General features: G+C 44.5%; 1 protein-coding gene across 5 annotated transcripts in view; it reads left to right on the forward strand.

Moving 5' to 3' along the window:
* The window catches only part of CFAP54 (cilia and flagella associated protein 54), a 703,284-nt gene that overhangs the window by 558,965 nt on the left and 126,705 nt on the right, over positions 1-17,614 (forward strand). For all 5 annotated transcript variants that reach the window (XM_073556932.1, XM_073556934.1, XM_073556933.1 and 2 more), the window contains exon 57: positions 7,065-7,191. In XM_073556932.1, coding sequence (XP_073413033.1) covers positions 7,065-7,191 — 127 coding nt within the window. The remainder of the gene's footprint in view (positions 1-7,064; positions 7,192-17,614) is intronic.

Genomic DNA, 17,614 nt, shown 5'->3' on the forward strand with positions numbered 1-17,614 from the left:
GCAACCAGGGAAACCCCAGAACAACGGCATCATGCAGACCATGCAATACCAAAAATCTGCAATTTTCTTGATGGTCTGGGGCGACCCGCATGACCACCTGGGTCCAAAACTGAGGTTTATTTTTAGCCAAAGGAGTAGCATCAATCCCCCTCAAAGGGATAGGCGTCTGCAGAGGTGTCATCGGAAATCCACAACGTTTAGCAAAATCCAAGTCCATTAGGTTTAGCGCTGCTCCCGAATCCACAAAAGCCTTGGCGGAAAATGTGGACAGGGAGCAGATCAGAGTAATTGCCAGAAGAAACTTAGGTTGAACACCACCAACAGAAAACGTGTGTGCAAAGCGTTTCTCTCGTTTAGGACAAACAGAAATAATATGCGAGGCATCTCCACAGAAAAAACACAGCTTATTACGCCTTCTGAACTCCTGACGTTGCGCCTTAGACAAAACTCTATCACATTGCATAGGTTCAGACGTCTGTTCAACAGGTGGCAACACCTCTCGTGCAATCCTGCGTTCACGTAAACGCCGATCAACCTGAATGACTAATGACATAGAATCGTCCAGACCAGAGGGAACAGGAAATCCCACCATAGTATCTTTTACGGCTTCTGACAAACCCTTCCGAAAGAGAGCAGCCAAGGCATTATCATTCCAGGTAGTAAGGACCGCCCACTTTCGGAACTTTTGACAGTACAACTCTGCAGAATCTCGACCCTGGTTCAATGCCAACAGGGTCTTTTCAGCCTGATCAATAGCATTAGGTTCGTCATACAACAACCCCAAAGCTTGAAAGAATGCGTTCACATTAGTCAGAATAGGATCATCTGGTTTCAAAGAAAATGCCCAATCCTGGGGATCGCCACGCAGCAAAGCGATGACAATTTTAACCTGCTGCGCGGAGCTCCCTGACGAGTTAGGCTTCAAGGCAAAAAATAATTTACAATTATTTTTGAAACTCAAAAATTTAGATCGATCCCCAAAAAATACATCAGGTGTAGGGATCTTTGGTTCAACAGCATGCGAACGAGCAAGGTAGGCAGAAATTCCCCGCACTTCCGCAGCGAGCTGCTCCACATGATCAGACAATTGCTTTATCTCCATTGAGAGAAAAAAAAAATTCCCCCTACGGCCTCAGAGATATAGAGGAAAGAATATACACACATTTTTTTTAAACACAATTCTTTCCTGCTATTGAGTACCCTAGGATCTGCGGTAGGGCGGGTGATTCTGTTATGATTGAGTCACCGTAGGAGGCAAAAACAGAAATGCTAGCTAAGTCCAGAAAACCAGAGAAGTTAGCAGCTATCGGATTGCAGACCCCTGAACCTATCAACACAACTAGCAGTAGCTGTGGGGGGTTCCTACGATGCCCTAGACCCCTCGATCACAGCCGGAGAATTAAATAGGCCTAAAGAAAGAAAGGGGAAATCTAAACTGCCCCAGAGCAGACCCCAAAGCAATAGGCAGCCCCCAACATATAATGATGGTGAAGCAAGATGAAAATACTAACACAGACAGAAAGACAGACTGAGCAAAGAGGGGCCCAAGCTAACTAGATAGAAAAGGACAAGGAAGGCTGCTGTCTGCAAACCGTGAAAAACCCTATGAAAATAAGAGCCAACAAACTGACAGTGAAAAAGGCCCTGAAGACGCTAGGCTTCAAAAAGCTATGTCAGCACTCAGGAATATACTGAAGACAGAGCTACAGGCAAAAGGAGATTCAGCTCACCCCAGCAGGGGATGGCAGAATACTGAAAAGCAAGGAAAACAAAAAACAAAACAAAAAGGCTAACAGCCAAAACAGAAAACTTAGCTTTAGGGGAGCAGGAATCAGACTGGTGTCCTAGAAGTCCACAGAGAAATCACCCGCAGGGCAGAAGGGCGTCGGCAGCCTTATATCCAGTCTGTGACTCCACTCAGCCAGTCATCCTCATTAGACTCAGGTGCCTGATAATCAGGCTCATTACCTTCCTTTACCAGAATAGGGAGTTCACCAGACCCCAGTGACGAAGGGGAAAATGAACTCACAACAGGTTGGTGTGTGTAATGATCAACCTCTTTAATGAAATTGAATTGTTGTAGTAAAATTGTTGTCACTAAATGTAAAAATATATAAGGATATTATTTTCTGGAGTGACCCTGAATTTCAACTGCTAAAGAGACTCCACAGGGTTTAACCCATCACTGACTTGAAAGAAAACCTCCAGAAAACTGTCAGCTGTCTACACATTATGATTATTTTGTCTGATTATAATCAGAGCCATGGCCCTGTCTACAGTAGCAGTACTATCTAACGTGCCACCTAAGATCGCTGTCAAGAATGACATTACGGACTAGGATATGTGCGCCTTATTAAATTTCAAAGAGCGGCTCACAAAAAAAAATCATATTTATGTATTTAGAAAATTATTGCTATAGATATCAAGAAATGTAGTAAGTAAAATGTGCAGAGTATAAAATGCATGTCATATCAGAGGAATCTGTACTCAGTCAGCCATAATATCCTTTATACTGTAAAAGTGTGAAATAGCAATGTCAGATATTATGTTTAAAGGCCTGAACAATGTCTGCCCAGAGGGCTCTCAATTGCCGGTAAACACCAGGCCGGGTTATGGGCTAATGCATTTCATTGACAGTTGCCAACTGCTTGTAAGCTTAATCAGGACAGATGACACTAATATTCACATGTGAGTAACAGGCCATGCTTGTACATGGTATAAACATCCCAAATGTTACTAAATGTAATGACTTCTAGACCTCCATTTTATACATTTATTTCTATTAACTTTCTGGTTGACTCCCGGATGAAGTCTACTCTTTTATTGACTTCTTATATTGATTTTAATTTCCAATGGTGCTCATAAAGTAAAATAATTGAGCATCTTTAGTAGCCTGTAATCCTACAGCTAGTATTGGGGCATTTATCATATTTCCCTTATCTTCTGCACATGTCACAGAAGGAGTTTTCTAAAAAGAAATCTTCGCATTTTGTATATTTGAGGAAACCCCTAAGATTTCTGCGCACGACTGTCTCCATCAAGAATTACAAAAGCAGTGGTCATGTCCCTTCATTTCTAACCAAAGTAAGGTGGTATGGGGGCTCAGGACCCATGCTCTTGTGATTTTGGGGGTTTTAGCAGGATAAGGCTGGTTTCACATTAGCGCTTTTTAAGCGCACGCACGGCCGGGGGTAGCTCCGCCCCCGAGCCGGCTCTCTGCCCGGCGTGCCCGCCCCTTGCTTGTAGCGCCGCCTCCTAGCGGACAGCGGCGCCTGCGTTCGGCGCACCCTATCTTTAGCATAGGGTGCGCAGATCGTGCGCAGGCCGTGCGCTAGTTGCGCTTTGACCTGCGCTGCGCACTTTTGACGGTGCGTCGTGCGCGCCAAAATCGAACTTTTCGGATTTTGGCGCGCACGGCGCACCGTCAAAAGTGCGCAGCGCAGGTCAAAGCGCCACTAGTGCACGGCCTGCGCACGATCTGCGCACCCTATGCTAAAGATAGGGTGCGCCGATCGCAGGCGCCGCTGTCCGCTAGGAGGCGGCGCTACAAGCAAGGGGCGGGCACGCCGGGCAGAGAGCCGGCTCGGGGGCGGAGCTACCCCCGGCCGTGCGTGCGCTTAAAAAGCGCTAATGTGAAACCAGCCTTACTCTGCATGATAGATTATAAAAGTCTTTTGTCGGAAAACCCCTTAAAGGGAATCTGTCAGTAGGATCAAACCTCCTAAGCCATATATATAGTCATGTAGGTGATAGGCAGCTATTATACTTTTTGATCCGATGTCTTATTCCAGAGAAAGCCACATTTTTCAAAATATGTCAATGAGCTGTTAAGATCTATGGGCCAGACAGAGATCTCTCGGAGAATCTGCATGATGAGATTATTTTAAATCAAAAGGGGATGTTACCAGTGTGAGATATATAGATCAGATTAGCTGGTCTGGCTCACACAGGACACGTAGTCTGGCAGTGATAATCTCCTACTGATAAAACACTGATTTTATTGAAACTACAGTAAGAGGCTGAGCAAGTGACATATCCTAGGGATCAGGCTCTCTGCCCCTATACTATGCTGCTCTCAGATTAAATAGCAAAAACCTGCTGACAGATTCCCTTTAAGAAAAACAGGGATTTCTCAGGACTAAGACAATAGATCTCAGATATCAAAGTACCCTTTTATTCCACTTCCTATAATATACATGCCCATATAGACGGCTAAGCGCAGTGTATCCTACTGACAGATTCCATTTACCTTGTGAACTTAATATTACTTTATGGAGGGAAAAAGTAGCTACTACTCAAAATCACTTCGATATCATAGTACGTACCTATAAAAGAAAAAAAAGATCTCGCTAGTCACTCATCTGACTCAGGCATTTTAAAGAGATTTTCAAGACACTCAATGTATTCCTATGATCAGAGAATTCTGAACATTTTTTTGTGGGACGAGAAGGACTGATGATGTTCTGACTTTCCCTAGTGAATGTAAATATGAGTGTTCTCATTCACTGGCAGCCAACCAAATTTTTGAAAGGGATGAGGAATTGAAACACAAAGGGTCCGATTCATCATTTGCTATTTAAGTCCATTTTATTTTTTTTAACTTGTGGTGTTCACTGATGTTTTTTGCGCCAAATTCAGTAAAATACCAGTTCTTAAATATTGCACTAAGTAAAAAAAAATGTCTTTCTCATTCACAAAATGTTGTGGATTTTTCCTCATCAGAGAAGCCTGCTTCTTTCACTCTCAATTCCTGAGTAAACTAAAAAAGACATATTTTCCAATATTAATATAGGAGGCGACAGTTGGTGTTCATACAGTTCTATGGAGAAGTTTCAGCAGAATGTCACTTTTAAAAGCACCTGCTATTATCTGCTATCTCAGTAATGTGAGAGTCTTTCTGTACTAAAGTCAGATTTTACGAAGGAATTGAGAGTGAAAGATCAGCTGAGGAGGGGAAAGAAGCAGATTTCGCTAATAGGCCAGAGGCACTCTAGCGTAGAATACGGCCGAGTGCTATGCGAGAAAACATCACATAGCACTCGGCCCAGTGTTAATGTATGGGGCAGCTCACATCACCGTTTATTTTTTCGGGCGTATTCAGCGTGCGTGTAAAATCACAGCGTGCTGCGATTGGCACCGAGACTCGGCCGAGACTCTCCAATGCAAGCCTTTGGGTGCAAGAAAAAAAAAATTGCACAGCACTGTCTGAATTTTACGCACCAGTGTCCTTTGAAAAGCCAGCAATTCATGTGCCGCATACAGTAAAATCACACTGACAGGGTTGGCATAGAATAGATAAATACACATAGAATACATAGATATATAGATGTCAGTGACACACACACATATATATATTTGTGTTTATATTACATAGAAGAAAAGCTGGCAATTCAGCACTGACATGTATATGTGTGTTTTGACGAATATTTCCTTTGAAAACAATGTGTAAATGACAGAGAATTGTTGTATGTAAAAACACATTACAATCAGATAGCAACGGCACTGCATTCTGATGTAAATCGGATGCTAGGCGTGAAAAATCGGTTTGTACTCACATTACACTTGCATTACACTCCTGCGACTCAACAGGGAGACTCGGACTCTATGGTAATTTAACCCCTTAACGACTGCCAATTTTAATGGCGGCAGTTAAGGGTACATATTCCTCAGCGCCGCTTTTTAACGGCGCTGAGAAATAAGTGTATAGCGCCCCCCAGCGTCGGAAATTCTCCAGGGTCTCAGCTACCTTAGCTGAGATCTGGAGTGCATGATTCAGGTCGGATTTTACCAACCCCAGTTTTGCGATTACCGTTATCCATGGAATAGTGGTGGCCACAAAAAAAACTCTGATATCCCATTTAATTTCTCCCTTCTCTGATGTGATCCATCTCTGGTGTCTCTGGACCCTCCTGTATGCCCCGGTGATGTCCCCTGGACGTCGTCTTCTTCTTCTGGGAAGAAAATGGCGGGCTCCCAGCAACAATAGGAAATTTTTCCTATTGGTTCATTTTGATCACTGTGATAGACCCTATCACAGTGATCAAAATAAAAAAAATAGTAAATCAACCCCTCCCTTTATCACTCCCTTAGTTAGGTAAACATATTAAAATAAAAAAATGTATTTATTTCCATTTTCCATTAGGGTTGGGGCTATTAGTGTTGGGGTTATAGTTGGGGTTATAGCTAGCTTTAGGGTTGGGCTAGGGTTAGGGTTGGGGCTAGGGTTGGGGTTAGGGTTGTGGTTAGGGTTATGGTTAGGGGTGGGATTAGGGTTAGGGGTGTGTTGTGGTTAGGGATGGGATTAGGGCTGTGTTATAGTTGGAGTTAGAATTGGGGGGTTTCCACTGTTTAGGAATATCAGTGAGTCTCCAAACGTGACATGGCGCACGCTATTGATTCCAGCCAATTTTGCGTTCAAACAGTCAAACGGTGCTCCCTCCCTTCCGAGCTCTGCCGTGCACCCAAACAGTGGCTTTCCCCCACATACGGGGTATCCGCATACTCAGGAGAAATTGCACAACAAATTTTGTGGTCCATTTTCTCCTGATACTCTTGTGAAAATAGAAAAGTTTGGTCCCAAAGCAATTTTTTTTGTGAAAAAAAGTAAAATGTTCATTTTTCCTTCCATATTGCTTTAGTTCTCGTGAAGCACCTCAAGGGTTAATAAACTTGAATGTGGTTTTGTGCACCTTGAGGGGTGCAGTTTTTAGAATGGTGTCACTTTTGGATATTTTCTATTGACCCCCCAAACTCACTTCAAATGTGAGGTGGTCCCTAAAAAATGGTTTCGTAAATTTTGTTGGAAAAATGAGAAATCTCTGCTTAACTTTTTAATCCTTATAACTTCCTAACAAAAAAAAAAATATGTTTCCAAAATTGTGCTGATGTAAATTAGATATGTGGGAAATGTTATTTATTAAATATTTTGTGTGACACCACTCACTGATTTAAGGGTACAAAAATTAAAAGTTTGAAAGTTGTCACTAAGGGGTTAAGTGCAATGGTCGATTTCTCTGCTTGTTAATGAGTTAACATTAATAGATCGCCTTTCACGTTTGTTTCAGCTGGCATGTCTTGGGGAAACCATTGAACATACTGTATTACAACCTGTGGGGTCATCAGCTGAACCATCTCTCAAGAACATATACTTACCACAAATTGCTTTACTGGCAAAAGTACAGATGAGAATAGGTAAGTGTGGTGCATCTATAGCAAGCATGCTTTCCGAATACCTGACCCCTGTTTTGTGTTTCTTGTAGATTTTATAAGGAGTCCTTTTCGAAGACCATTGTTAGCTCTGCATAAAAAATGCATAATTGTCTATACAAATGCTGCCATCATATTGATTATAAAATGGGCTTCTCTGTAGACGACGATCAATGAGCTTATGTTATTCTCTCTGTGTCACCAAGACTAGAATAGTAATTATGTGAACCTTTACAAAGGGCAAGAGGGAGGAAACAAACTGATATAGAATTACCTATTGAATGTTTCTGTCTTTTGGCTATTATCCAGGTTTTATTACATTTATGAACTGCTCTGCAGTAGATTGATTTGTTCTAATTTGCAAACCTGTAAAATGCATTTAGAAACAAGACAATCATTCTCTGCATGACTTTTTTTAAAGCAGTCTTCAAAAATGGTTTGCTTTTATCTGTAATTGAAGCATCTTTTATATGAGATGCTGGTCTCGCTTATCAAATCTGACAGATCTGTATCATGGGTTCCCCACAACGCAGAGCAGGATCCGATGTATTGCAACACCATCAGTGGACCACATTGACTTATAGCTTGCACTTAAGTTCTTGTGAATTTTAGTCGAATAGCGTTGCATGCAGAACTATTTTTCCTATGAAACATAACAGATTGGTGGCTCTAGTCAGGGTCAGTGTTAGGAGTGGGGAAAGGAACTGGGCAATTGCCCAGGGCCCCCACAACCTTGGGGGCTCCCACCCTCTATAGCAGGAACTACACTGATAGTAACATTAAAACAATTAAAAAAATACACATATTTGGCATTATATAGCACAAAAACCCATAGAATAAAATGGCACAACTCACATAGATAATGAACCACAAGAGAACAAGGAATCAGTATACCATGCCAATAAAATAGATATATAGCTTTATTCAAAATTAATCAATATTACAAGATAATATGAAAAAACACAATTTCAAGGCTACTACAAAAAATGTTGTTGGAGAAACCAATGCCAGAAGCCTGACCTACTAGATATGCAAATCAGTGCACAAAAAGTTTCACAGACACTACCACCATCCGTATTAGCATTACAATGGTTAGCCATATAAAAGGCTGTTGATATGTAAACTAAAGGCGGTTGCTGTGATCAGAAAAAATATTTATGAGGCACTTACATATAGATGTGGTCTGCTAATGCAGTCCTCCTCTAGCGCCCCAACGCGCGTTTCATCCCTTCGTCAGGGAATATTTTTTCTGATCACAGCAACCGCCATTAGTTTACATATCAGCAGCCTTTTATATGGCTAACCATTGTAATGCTAATATGGATGGTGGTAGTGTCTGAAACTTTTTGCGCACTGATTTGCATATCTAGTAGGTCAGGCTTCTGGCGTTGGTTTCTCCAATAACATTTTTTCTAATAGCCTTGAAATTGAGTTTTTTCATGTTATCTTGTAATATTGATTACTTTTGAATAAAGCTATATATCTATTTTATTGGCATGGTATACTGATTCTTTGTTCTCTTGTGGTACATATTTCGCATTGCTGCATTCTTAAAAGTCTGATCTATGAAAATATAAAGTAAATTAATCCAATCGGTAAACAGCTTAATGAGAAAAAAAAATAAAAACACCAGAATTATGTTTTTGGCAACAGTACAATAAAATGTAAAAAGAGGAGATCAAATCATCACATCTTCCCCAATTTCTTCCTGGAAGAAAATGATGAGCGCATGCACAGTGCGCTCGCCGGTACCCAGCAACAATAGGAGATTTTTCCTATTGGTTAATTTTGTTCACGGTGATAGACCCTATCACCGTGATCAAAGTTAAAAAATAGTAAATCAAACCCCCTTTGTCACCCCCTTAGTTAGATAAAATCTGTATATATCATTGCCTTAAATTGTCTGTCATCCACTTCTGTCTGGATGTCCCTGAATCCCACAATCTACTGCGCCGCACCATTAGTACACCGACCACCATTTTGGAATACCCAAGTGATGCCGCACAGATCCAAGCCACCGCTGCGATCCCAGCTGCCGCTCGGATCCAGGCCACCGCTGCGATCCCAACCGCCGCTGCGATCCCAGCTGCCGCTTGGATCCAGGCCACCGCTGTGATCCAACCGCTGCTGGGATCCCAGCTGCCGCTCAGATCCAGGCCGCCGCTGCGATCACGAGGCTGTAAAAGGGGTGTAATAAGGGGATATAATGAGAGGGGTGTAATGAAGAGGGTATAATGAGAGGGTGTAATAAGGGGGTGTAATGAGAGGGTGTAATGAGGGGGGAGTAATGAGAGGGATGCCACCGCCGGACCCCCGCCAGGACCCACCGCCTGACTACATGCGCCGGATCCCGCCGCTGCCTGCCCACCCACCTCTGTGCAGTCACAGCCGGCTGGATATTGGGTGCAGCCACCCTCTGGTGGCGCCGCACACCATCTCCAGCACGGGCCGCAAAACACCATCTTTCCTGCCAGTTGTGACTGCACGGAAGTGGGTGGGCCGCCACCCCCAGCTCCACAAAGCTGCCGCCATCGTAACATAGTAACATAGTTAGTAAGGCCGAAAAAAGACAATAGTCCATCCAGTTCAGCCTATAAAATTCTGTCAGAATAAATCCCCAGATCTACGTCCTTCTAAAGAACCTAACAATAACTGTAAGATACAAAATTGTTACGCTCCAGGAAGACATCCAGGCCTCTCTTGAACCCTTCAACTGAATTCGCCATCACCACCTCCTCAGGCAGGGAATTCCAGATTCTCACTGCCCTAACTGTAATGAATCCTTTTCTATGTTGGTGGAAAAACCTTTTCTCCTCCAGACGCAGAGAATGCCCCCTTGTGACCGTCACCTTTCTTGGTATAAACAGATCCTCGGAGAGATATTTGTATTGTCCCCTTATATACTTATACATGGTTATTAGATCGCCCCTCAGTCTTCTTTTTTCTAGACTAAATAATCCTAATTTTGCTAATCTCTCTGGGTATTGTAGTTCCCCCATCCCCTTTATTAATTTTGTTGCCCTGCTTTGTACCCGCTCTAGTTCCATTATATCCTTCCTGAGCACCGGTGCCCAAAACTGTACACAGTACTCCATGTGCGGTCTAACCAGAGATTTGTACAGAGGCAGTGTAATGCTCTCATCATGTGTATCCAGACCCCTTTTAATGCACCCCATGATCCAGTTTGCCTTGGCAGCCGCTGCCTGGCACTGGCTGCTCCAGGTAATTTTATCATTAACTAGGATCCCCAAGTCCTTCTCCATGTCAGATTTACCCAGTGGTTTACCGTTCAGTGTGTAATGGTGATATTAATTCCTTCTTCCCATGTGTATAACCTTACATTTATCATTGTTAAACTGCATCTGCCACCTTTCGGCCCAAGTTCCCAACTTATCCAGATCCATCTGTAGCAGAATACTATCTTCTCTTGTATTGACTGCTTTACATAGTTTTGTATCATCTGCAAATATCGATATTTTACTGTGCAAACCTTCTACCAGATCGTTAATAAATATGTTGAAGAGAATAGGTCCCAACACCGACCCCTGCGGTACCTCACTGGTCACAGCGACCCAGTTAGAGAATATACCATTTATAACCACCCTCTGCTTTCTATCAGTAAGCCAGTTACTTACCTATTTACCCACATTTTCCCCCAGACCCAGCATTCTCATTTTGTGTACCAACCTCTTGTGTGGCACGGTACCAAACGCTTTGGAAAAATCAAGATATACCACATCCAATGACTCACCTTGCTCCAGTCTATAGCTTACCTCTTCATAAAAACTGATTAGATTGGTTTGACAGGAGCGATTCCTCATAAACCCATGCTGATATGGCGTTAAACAGTTATTCTCATTGAGATAATCCAGACTAACATCCCTCAGAAACCCTTCAAATATTTTACCAACAATAGAGGTTAGACTTACTGGCCTATAATTTCCAGGTTGACTTGTAGAGCCTTTTTTGAATATTGGTGCCACATTTGCTATGCGCCAGTCCTGTGGAACAGACCCCGTCGCTATAGAGTTTCTAAATATAAGAAATAATGGTTTGTCTATTACATTACTTAGTTCTCTTAGTACTTGTGGGTGTATGCCATCCGGACCCGGAGATTTATCTATTTTAATCTTATTTAGCCGGATTTGCACCTCTTCTTGGGTTAGATTGGTGACCCTTAAAATAGGGTTTTCTTTGTCTCTCGGCATTTCACCTAGCATTTCATTTTCCACCGTGAATATCATGGAGAAGGTGTTTAATATATTAGCTTTTTCCTCATCTACAACCATACTTTCCTCACAATTTTTTAATGGGCCTACACTTTCACTTTTGATTCTTTTACTATTGATATAGTTGAAGAACAGCTTGGGATTAGTTTTACTCTCCTTAGCAATGTGCTTCTCTGTTTCCTTTTTGGCATCTTTAATTATTATTTTAGATAAAGAATTTTTCTCCTTATAGTTTTTTAGAGCTTCAATGGTGCCATCCTTCTTTAGTAGTTTAAATGCTTTCTTTTTACTGTTAATTGCCCCTCTTACTTTTTTGTTTAGCCACATTGGGTTTTTCCTATTTCTTTTCCTTTTATTCCCACAAGGTATAAACCGCTTACAGTGCCTATTAAGGATGTTCTTAAACATTTCCCATTTATTTTCTGTATTCTTATTTCTGAGGACATTGTCCCAGTCAACCAGATTAAGGGCATTTCTAAGCTGGTCAAACTTTGCCTTCCTAAAATTCAGTGTTTTTGTGACTCCCTGACATGCCCCCCTAGCGAAAGACAAGTGAAACTGTACAATATTGTGGTCGTGATGTTACTGCCCTCCCGATGCGATAGCATCGGACACACATCTAGTTAGTAAAATAAAAAAATTGTAATTCTTTCCATTCTTTGCAGTTAGGGTAAGGGTTGTGGTTTGGGGATAGGGTTGAGGTTTGCGTTAGTGTTGTGGTTAGAGTTGTGTTGGGCTTAGGGTTGAGGTTAGGGTTGGGGTTAGGTTATAAGGGTATAGCGCCCCAGCATCGGAAAATCTCTGTTGTGTCGGCTACCGGGGGTAACTCAGACCCCGGAGAACATGATTTGAGTCGGTTTTTACCATCCCCTGTCACGTGATCACCGTTATTCACCAAATAACTGCAAACACAAAAAAAGTCAGATTTTCAATTCATTTCATTTTCCTCTGATATGATTTTGCACATCAGAGTAAAGAGAAATGGGTTCCCCCCAAGTCCCCCCCCACGGGACCTCCGCCATCCCCATGTCCTCCTGCTCCATCCCTCGGGCCTCTGAGTCATCTTCCTGGAAGAAAATGTCGGGAGCAGTGCGCTCACTGAGATCTGCCAGTCGGTACATGGCTATAATAGTAGATTTTTCCTGTTGGTTCATTTTGATCACTGTGATAGACCCTATCATCGTGATCAAAATAAAAAAAATAGTAAATCAAACCCCCCCCTTTGTCACCCCCCGAAGGTACAGAGGAAGGTGCAGATGACATTGAAGATGAGGTCATGGATGACCCAGTTGTTGACCCGGATTGGCATCCATTGGGGGGAGAGTGTGCTGGTGACAATAGGTCAGAACAGGAGAAGGATCCGTAGCAGGCATCGTCATCGCAGCAGCGGTTATCCGGCAGGCCCGTAGCTGTCAAAAAACTTGGCAAGAAAACTAAAAGAGTTGCAGGACAGCTTGGCCAGATGGTCAAATTAGCACAGCGTGCAAGCCCTGAAAATTTGTACCATAGTAGGAAGAGTGCAGTGTGGCACTTTTTTGAACTGTAAGAAATGCCGAAGGACCTTTAGCAGAAGGAAAAATCTAAGAAATTTGAATACCAGTTGCATGCTTAGACATTTAACCAACATGCACTTGCAAGCGTGGACGGACTACAAAACCTCAGGTAGCACATGTGCACCTGCTCTGACTGAAGTTAGCCGGCAACGCTCCATCGCTTCCCCCACTGTAAGGCCACCGCTAAGCACATCACCATCAAGAAATGTTGAGGTATCGTAGGCCAAAGCAGTCAGGCAATCACAATATTTTCGCGAGGAAACACTGAATATAGGCCATCAACACCCTCGCCATCACCAGCCCCTTCTCAGTCCATGTCCAATGCTAGTTCCCCCATATGCAGCTCTCAAGTCCAGCTCACACTACCAGACACTCTGAGTAGGACAAGAAAGTACTCATCCTCTCATCCACGTACACTGGCTTTGAACGCCTACATTGCCAAACTGATCTCATTAGAGATAATGCCCTTCCGTTTAGTAGAAAGCGAAGCTTTCGGAGCGCTCATGGCCTACGCTGTCCCACGCTATGACCTACCCAGTCGGCACTTCTTTTCTCGAAAAGCCATCCCTGCCCTCCACCGGCAAGTGAAAGACTGCATTGTCCATGCACTAAAACAGTGAGTGGAAAGGTACACCTAACAACAGATGCATGGACTAATAGGCATGGCCAGGGCCGTTATGTGTCCATCACTGCACACTGGGTTAATGTGGTGGATGCAGGCTCCACAGGGGACAGCGGCAGTGGAACAGTGCTGCCTAGCCCACGGTATAGGAAACAGTTGGCTGTAAGCTTTCGACCCTCCTCCTCCAGAAGTGAAAGCTCGTCAACAGAGTGCAGTCGCACGAGCACTCCATCCACATCTGTAAGTGTTGCACACGAGGTGTCCCACTATCGAACAGCTAGTGCTAAGCGGCAACAGGCTGTTTTAAAAATGATGTCTTTGGGCAACAGTAGACACACCGCGGAGGTACTGGCTGACTACTTGCATCGACAAACTGAGTCATGGCTGGGCAGTCTACATCTTGAGCCAGGCAAGGTAGTCAGTGATAATGGGTGGAATTTTGTGGCAGCCATAGCCCTTTCAAAACTCACACACATACCTTGCCTGGCTCACACCTTGAACCTGGTGGTGCAGTGCTTCCTAAATAATTATCCAGAGTTAACAGCCCTGCTCCGTAAGGTGCGAAGACTGTGCTCGCACATCCATCGCTCAAACATCCACTCCAGTTGTATGCAGAAGCTGCAGTGATCACTCAACCTCCCCAAGCACCGCCTAATCATAGATGTTGCTACAAGATGGAACTCCACCATGCACATGGTTGAGAGGCTGTGCAAACAGAGGCAGGCTGTAATGCATTTGTTGGAGGATACACGGGCAGGCAGTTTGAGGGCAGACATGGAATTGTCGGGTGTGCAGTGGTCAAAGCTGAAAGACCTCTGTAAAGTTCTTCAGTGTTTTGAGGAATGCACACGGCTGGTAAGCGCAGACAACTCCATCATAAGCATGAGCATACCACTTATGCGTCTGCTCATGCAAACTTTGACGCACATTAAGGATCAGGCGTCTGCAGCTGAGGAGCAACAGGAGGAGGAGGAGGGAAGCCTTGATGACAGCCATTGTCTGGTCAGGGAACTGGCGTGGACGAGGTGGAGGAAGAAGAGGAAGATGAGGAGGATGAGGGGGATGATTATTTTGGGGAGGAGGATACTTCTCAGGGGGCAAGAGAACATGTGGGTGTGCCAAGGTCAGGTACAGGGTTTGTGCGTGACTAGAGGGATGTGGATTTGCCAGAAAGTGCTCCTCCATCCACCACTGGCAGTGCAGCATTGACACCTGGAACATTGGCCCACACGTGTGACTATGCCTTGGGGATCCTAAAAAGGGACCCCCGCATTGCCAAAATGATGAGGGATGACGACTACTGGTTGGCCAGCATCCTCGATCCATGCTATAAAGGCAAATTACACAACATCATGCCACAGGAGAACCTAGAGCTAATATTGGCTAACAAACAAGCAACTCTGGTAAACAGGTTGTTTAAGGCATTCCCAGCACACAGCAGCGGAGCTGGTTCTCCCACGAGCCGTAGTGGGCAAAATGGAAGAGGTGTTGGTGGTGCACACAGCCGAAATGGCGTTGGAGACAGAGGTTTCCTGACCATGTTGTGGTCTGATTTCTCAAGTCCCGTGCACACGACAGCTAATACAGAATCGATTGCAAGTGACAGGAGACAGCAGTTGTCAAGTATGGTTACAAACTACTTCTCCCATATTGAGGTTCTCCCTCACAGGTCATTCCACTTTGATTATTGGGCCTCAAAACTGGACACATGGCCTGAATTGGCACAATATGCCTTACAGGAGCTCGCTTGCCCTGCTGGTAGTGTGCTATCTGAAAGAGTCATCAGTGTTGCTGGATCAATCCTGACAGAAAAGAGGACCCGTCTGTCGACCCAAAATGTTGATGATCTAACCTTCATTGAAATGAACCATTCATGGGTTTCAAAAGATTTTGTATAACTGGCAGGGATTGGAGCTTCCCAGGGGTTTAAGAAGCTCTCCCAGAACCAGAAAGAGGCCACAATCATTAAGCCCAGGTGTGCAGGTCAAAATCTGCACTGAGCTCCAGACATTAACCCCTGACGTGCAGCTCAAAAACCTGCACTGGGATCATGACAGTACCCCCCTCTCAACGGGGGGCCTCTGGACCCCCAGTCTTCCCCGGGTACTTGGCATGGAAAGCCCGAATGAGGCGATCTGCATGTACAGAGTGAGCAGGGACCCATGAGTGCTCCTCTGGTCCATATCCCTTCCAGTGGACCAGGTACTGCAAAGAGCGGCGCACCTGCTGAGAGTCCACAATATGTCCGACCTCATACTCCAATTGACCCTCCACCAGCACTGGGGAACAACAGTCTCGGAGTCCTCTTTGACAGACCCTACGGATTTCAACAGAGAATTATGGAACACATTGGATATTTTTAAGGAGGCGGGGAGACGCAACCTATATGCCACTGGGTTGACTATCTCCATAATCTCGTATGGACCATTGAACTTTGGTCACAATTTAGCTGATGGTACCTTTAAGTTGATGTTACGTATGGAAAGCCAAACCGTCTCTCCCACCTGAAACATGTCTCCCGAGGCTCTCTTTTTGTCAGCAAAATATTTGTACCTCCCCTGGGCCCGAGAGATATTACGCTGGACTTCATCCCAGAGGTTTTTTAACAGTTGAACGGACCCCTCTACCCCTGGACAACCGGAATCCACCCGTGAAAACTCCCCAATATGTGGATTAAACCCATAGTTAATCAGGAATGGGGACATGTTGGTGGACTGACTTACCCAGTTGTTAAAAGCGAATTCTGCCAACGGTAACGCATCACACCAATCCTCCTGTCTGGTGGAGGTCAGACACCTGACCTGACCTGACCTGATTTGTTCCAGGGATTGATTGGTGCGTTCTGTCTGACCATTACTCTCCGGGTGATAAGCCGACGAGAAGGAGAGTGAGATGCCCAATTTCATACAGAACGCCCTCCAAAATTTGGCCACAAACTGCACACCTCTGTCAGACACAACATTCAGGGGTACCCCATGCAATCGAACCACATGCTGCACAAACAACCTTGATAATGTTTCTGCTGAGGGTAAAGTTTAGAAAACCTATCCACCACCACGGAGATCATGGTATTGTCCCTGGAAGGTGGAAGGCCGGTAATAAAACCCATGGAAAGATGAGTCCATGGCCTATCAGGAACCGGTAAAGGTATGAGTTCCCCAGCCGGCCGGTCATGGGAGCTTTTGGAACGGGAACACGCCACAAGCAGAAACAAATTCCTTGACATCGGACCTTAATGAAGGCCACCAAAAACCCCTGGCTACTGCTTCTCTAGTGGCCGTGATACCTGGATAAGCACTCAGCCTAGACTCATGAAACTCCTGCAAAAGTCTAGGCCGCAATGAATCTGGAACAAACAGTTTATCCCCTGGCCTGGTTGCCGGAGCTAGGGCCTGAGCCCTTAGAATTTCTTGTTCCAACTCAGTTGGGACCCCCGCCACTACCACCCCTGGGGGAAGAATGGAGGACGGCGGCTCAGGGGGAGATACTGGGTCAATACTTCTGGACAGGGCATCTGCTTTAACATTTTTGGACCCCGGTCGAAAAGTAATGGAGAACTGAAATCGTGAAAGAAAAAGTGACCAACGGGTTTGTCTAGGAGTAAGCCTCTTAGCAGATTCAAGGTATGCCAAATTTTTGTGATCCGTGACAACTGTGATAGGGTGAGCCGCCCCTTCCAAAAAGTGCCTCCATTCCTCAAATGCCAGCTGGACTGCAAGAAGTTCTCTATTGCCTACATCATAGTTTTTCTCAGCTGAGGAGAACTTCTTGGAGAAGAAGGCACAGGGTTTGAGATTGGTAAGGGTGGCCGGACCCTGGGACAGCACAGCCCCCACCCCCACTTCAGAAGCATCGACCTCCACAATGTATGGTTTGGACGGGTCTGGTTGTACCAACACCGGGGCAGACATGAAACATTTCTTAATCGCTGAGAAGGACTCTTTAGCGAGTACAGACCAATTTTTTACATCAGCGCCCTTCTGGGTAAGATCCGTGAGTGGTTT

This window comes from Dendrobates tinctorius, unplaced genomic scaffold (assembly GCF_039654945.1).
Source record: "Dendrobates tinctorius isolate UK_male_01 unplaced genomic scaffold, ASM3965494v1 ptg000241l, whole genome shotgun sequence".
In the NCBI taxonomy this organism is placed as follows: domain Eukaryota; kingdom Metazoa; phylum Chordata; class Amphibia; order Anura; family Dendrobatidae; genus Dendrobates; species Dendrobates tinctorius.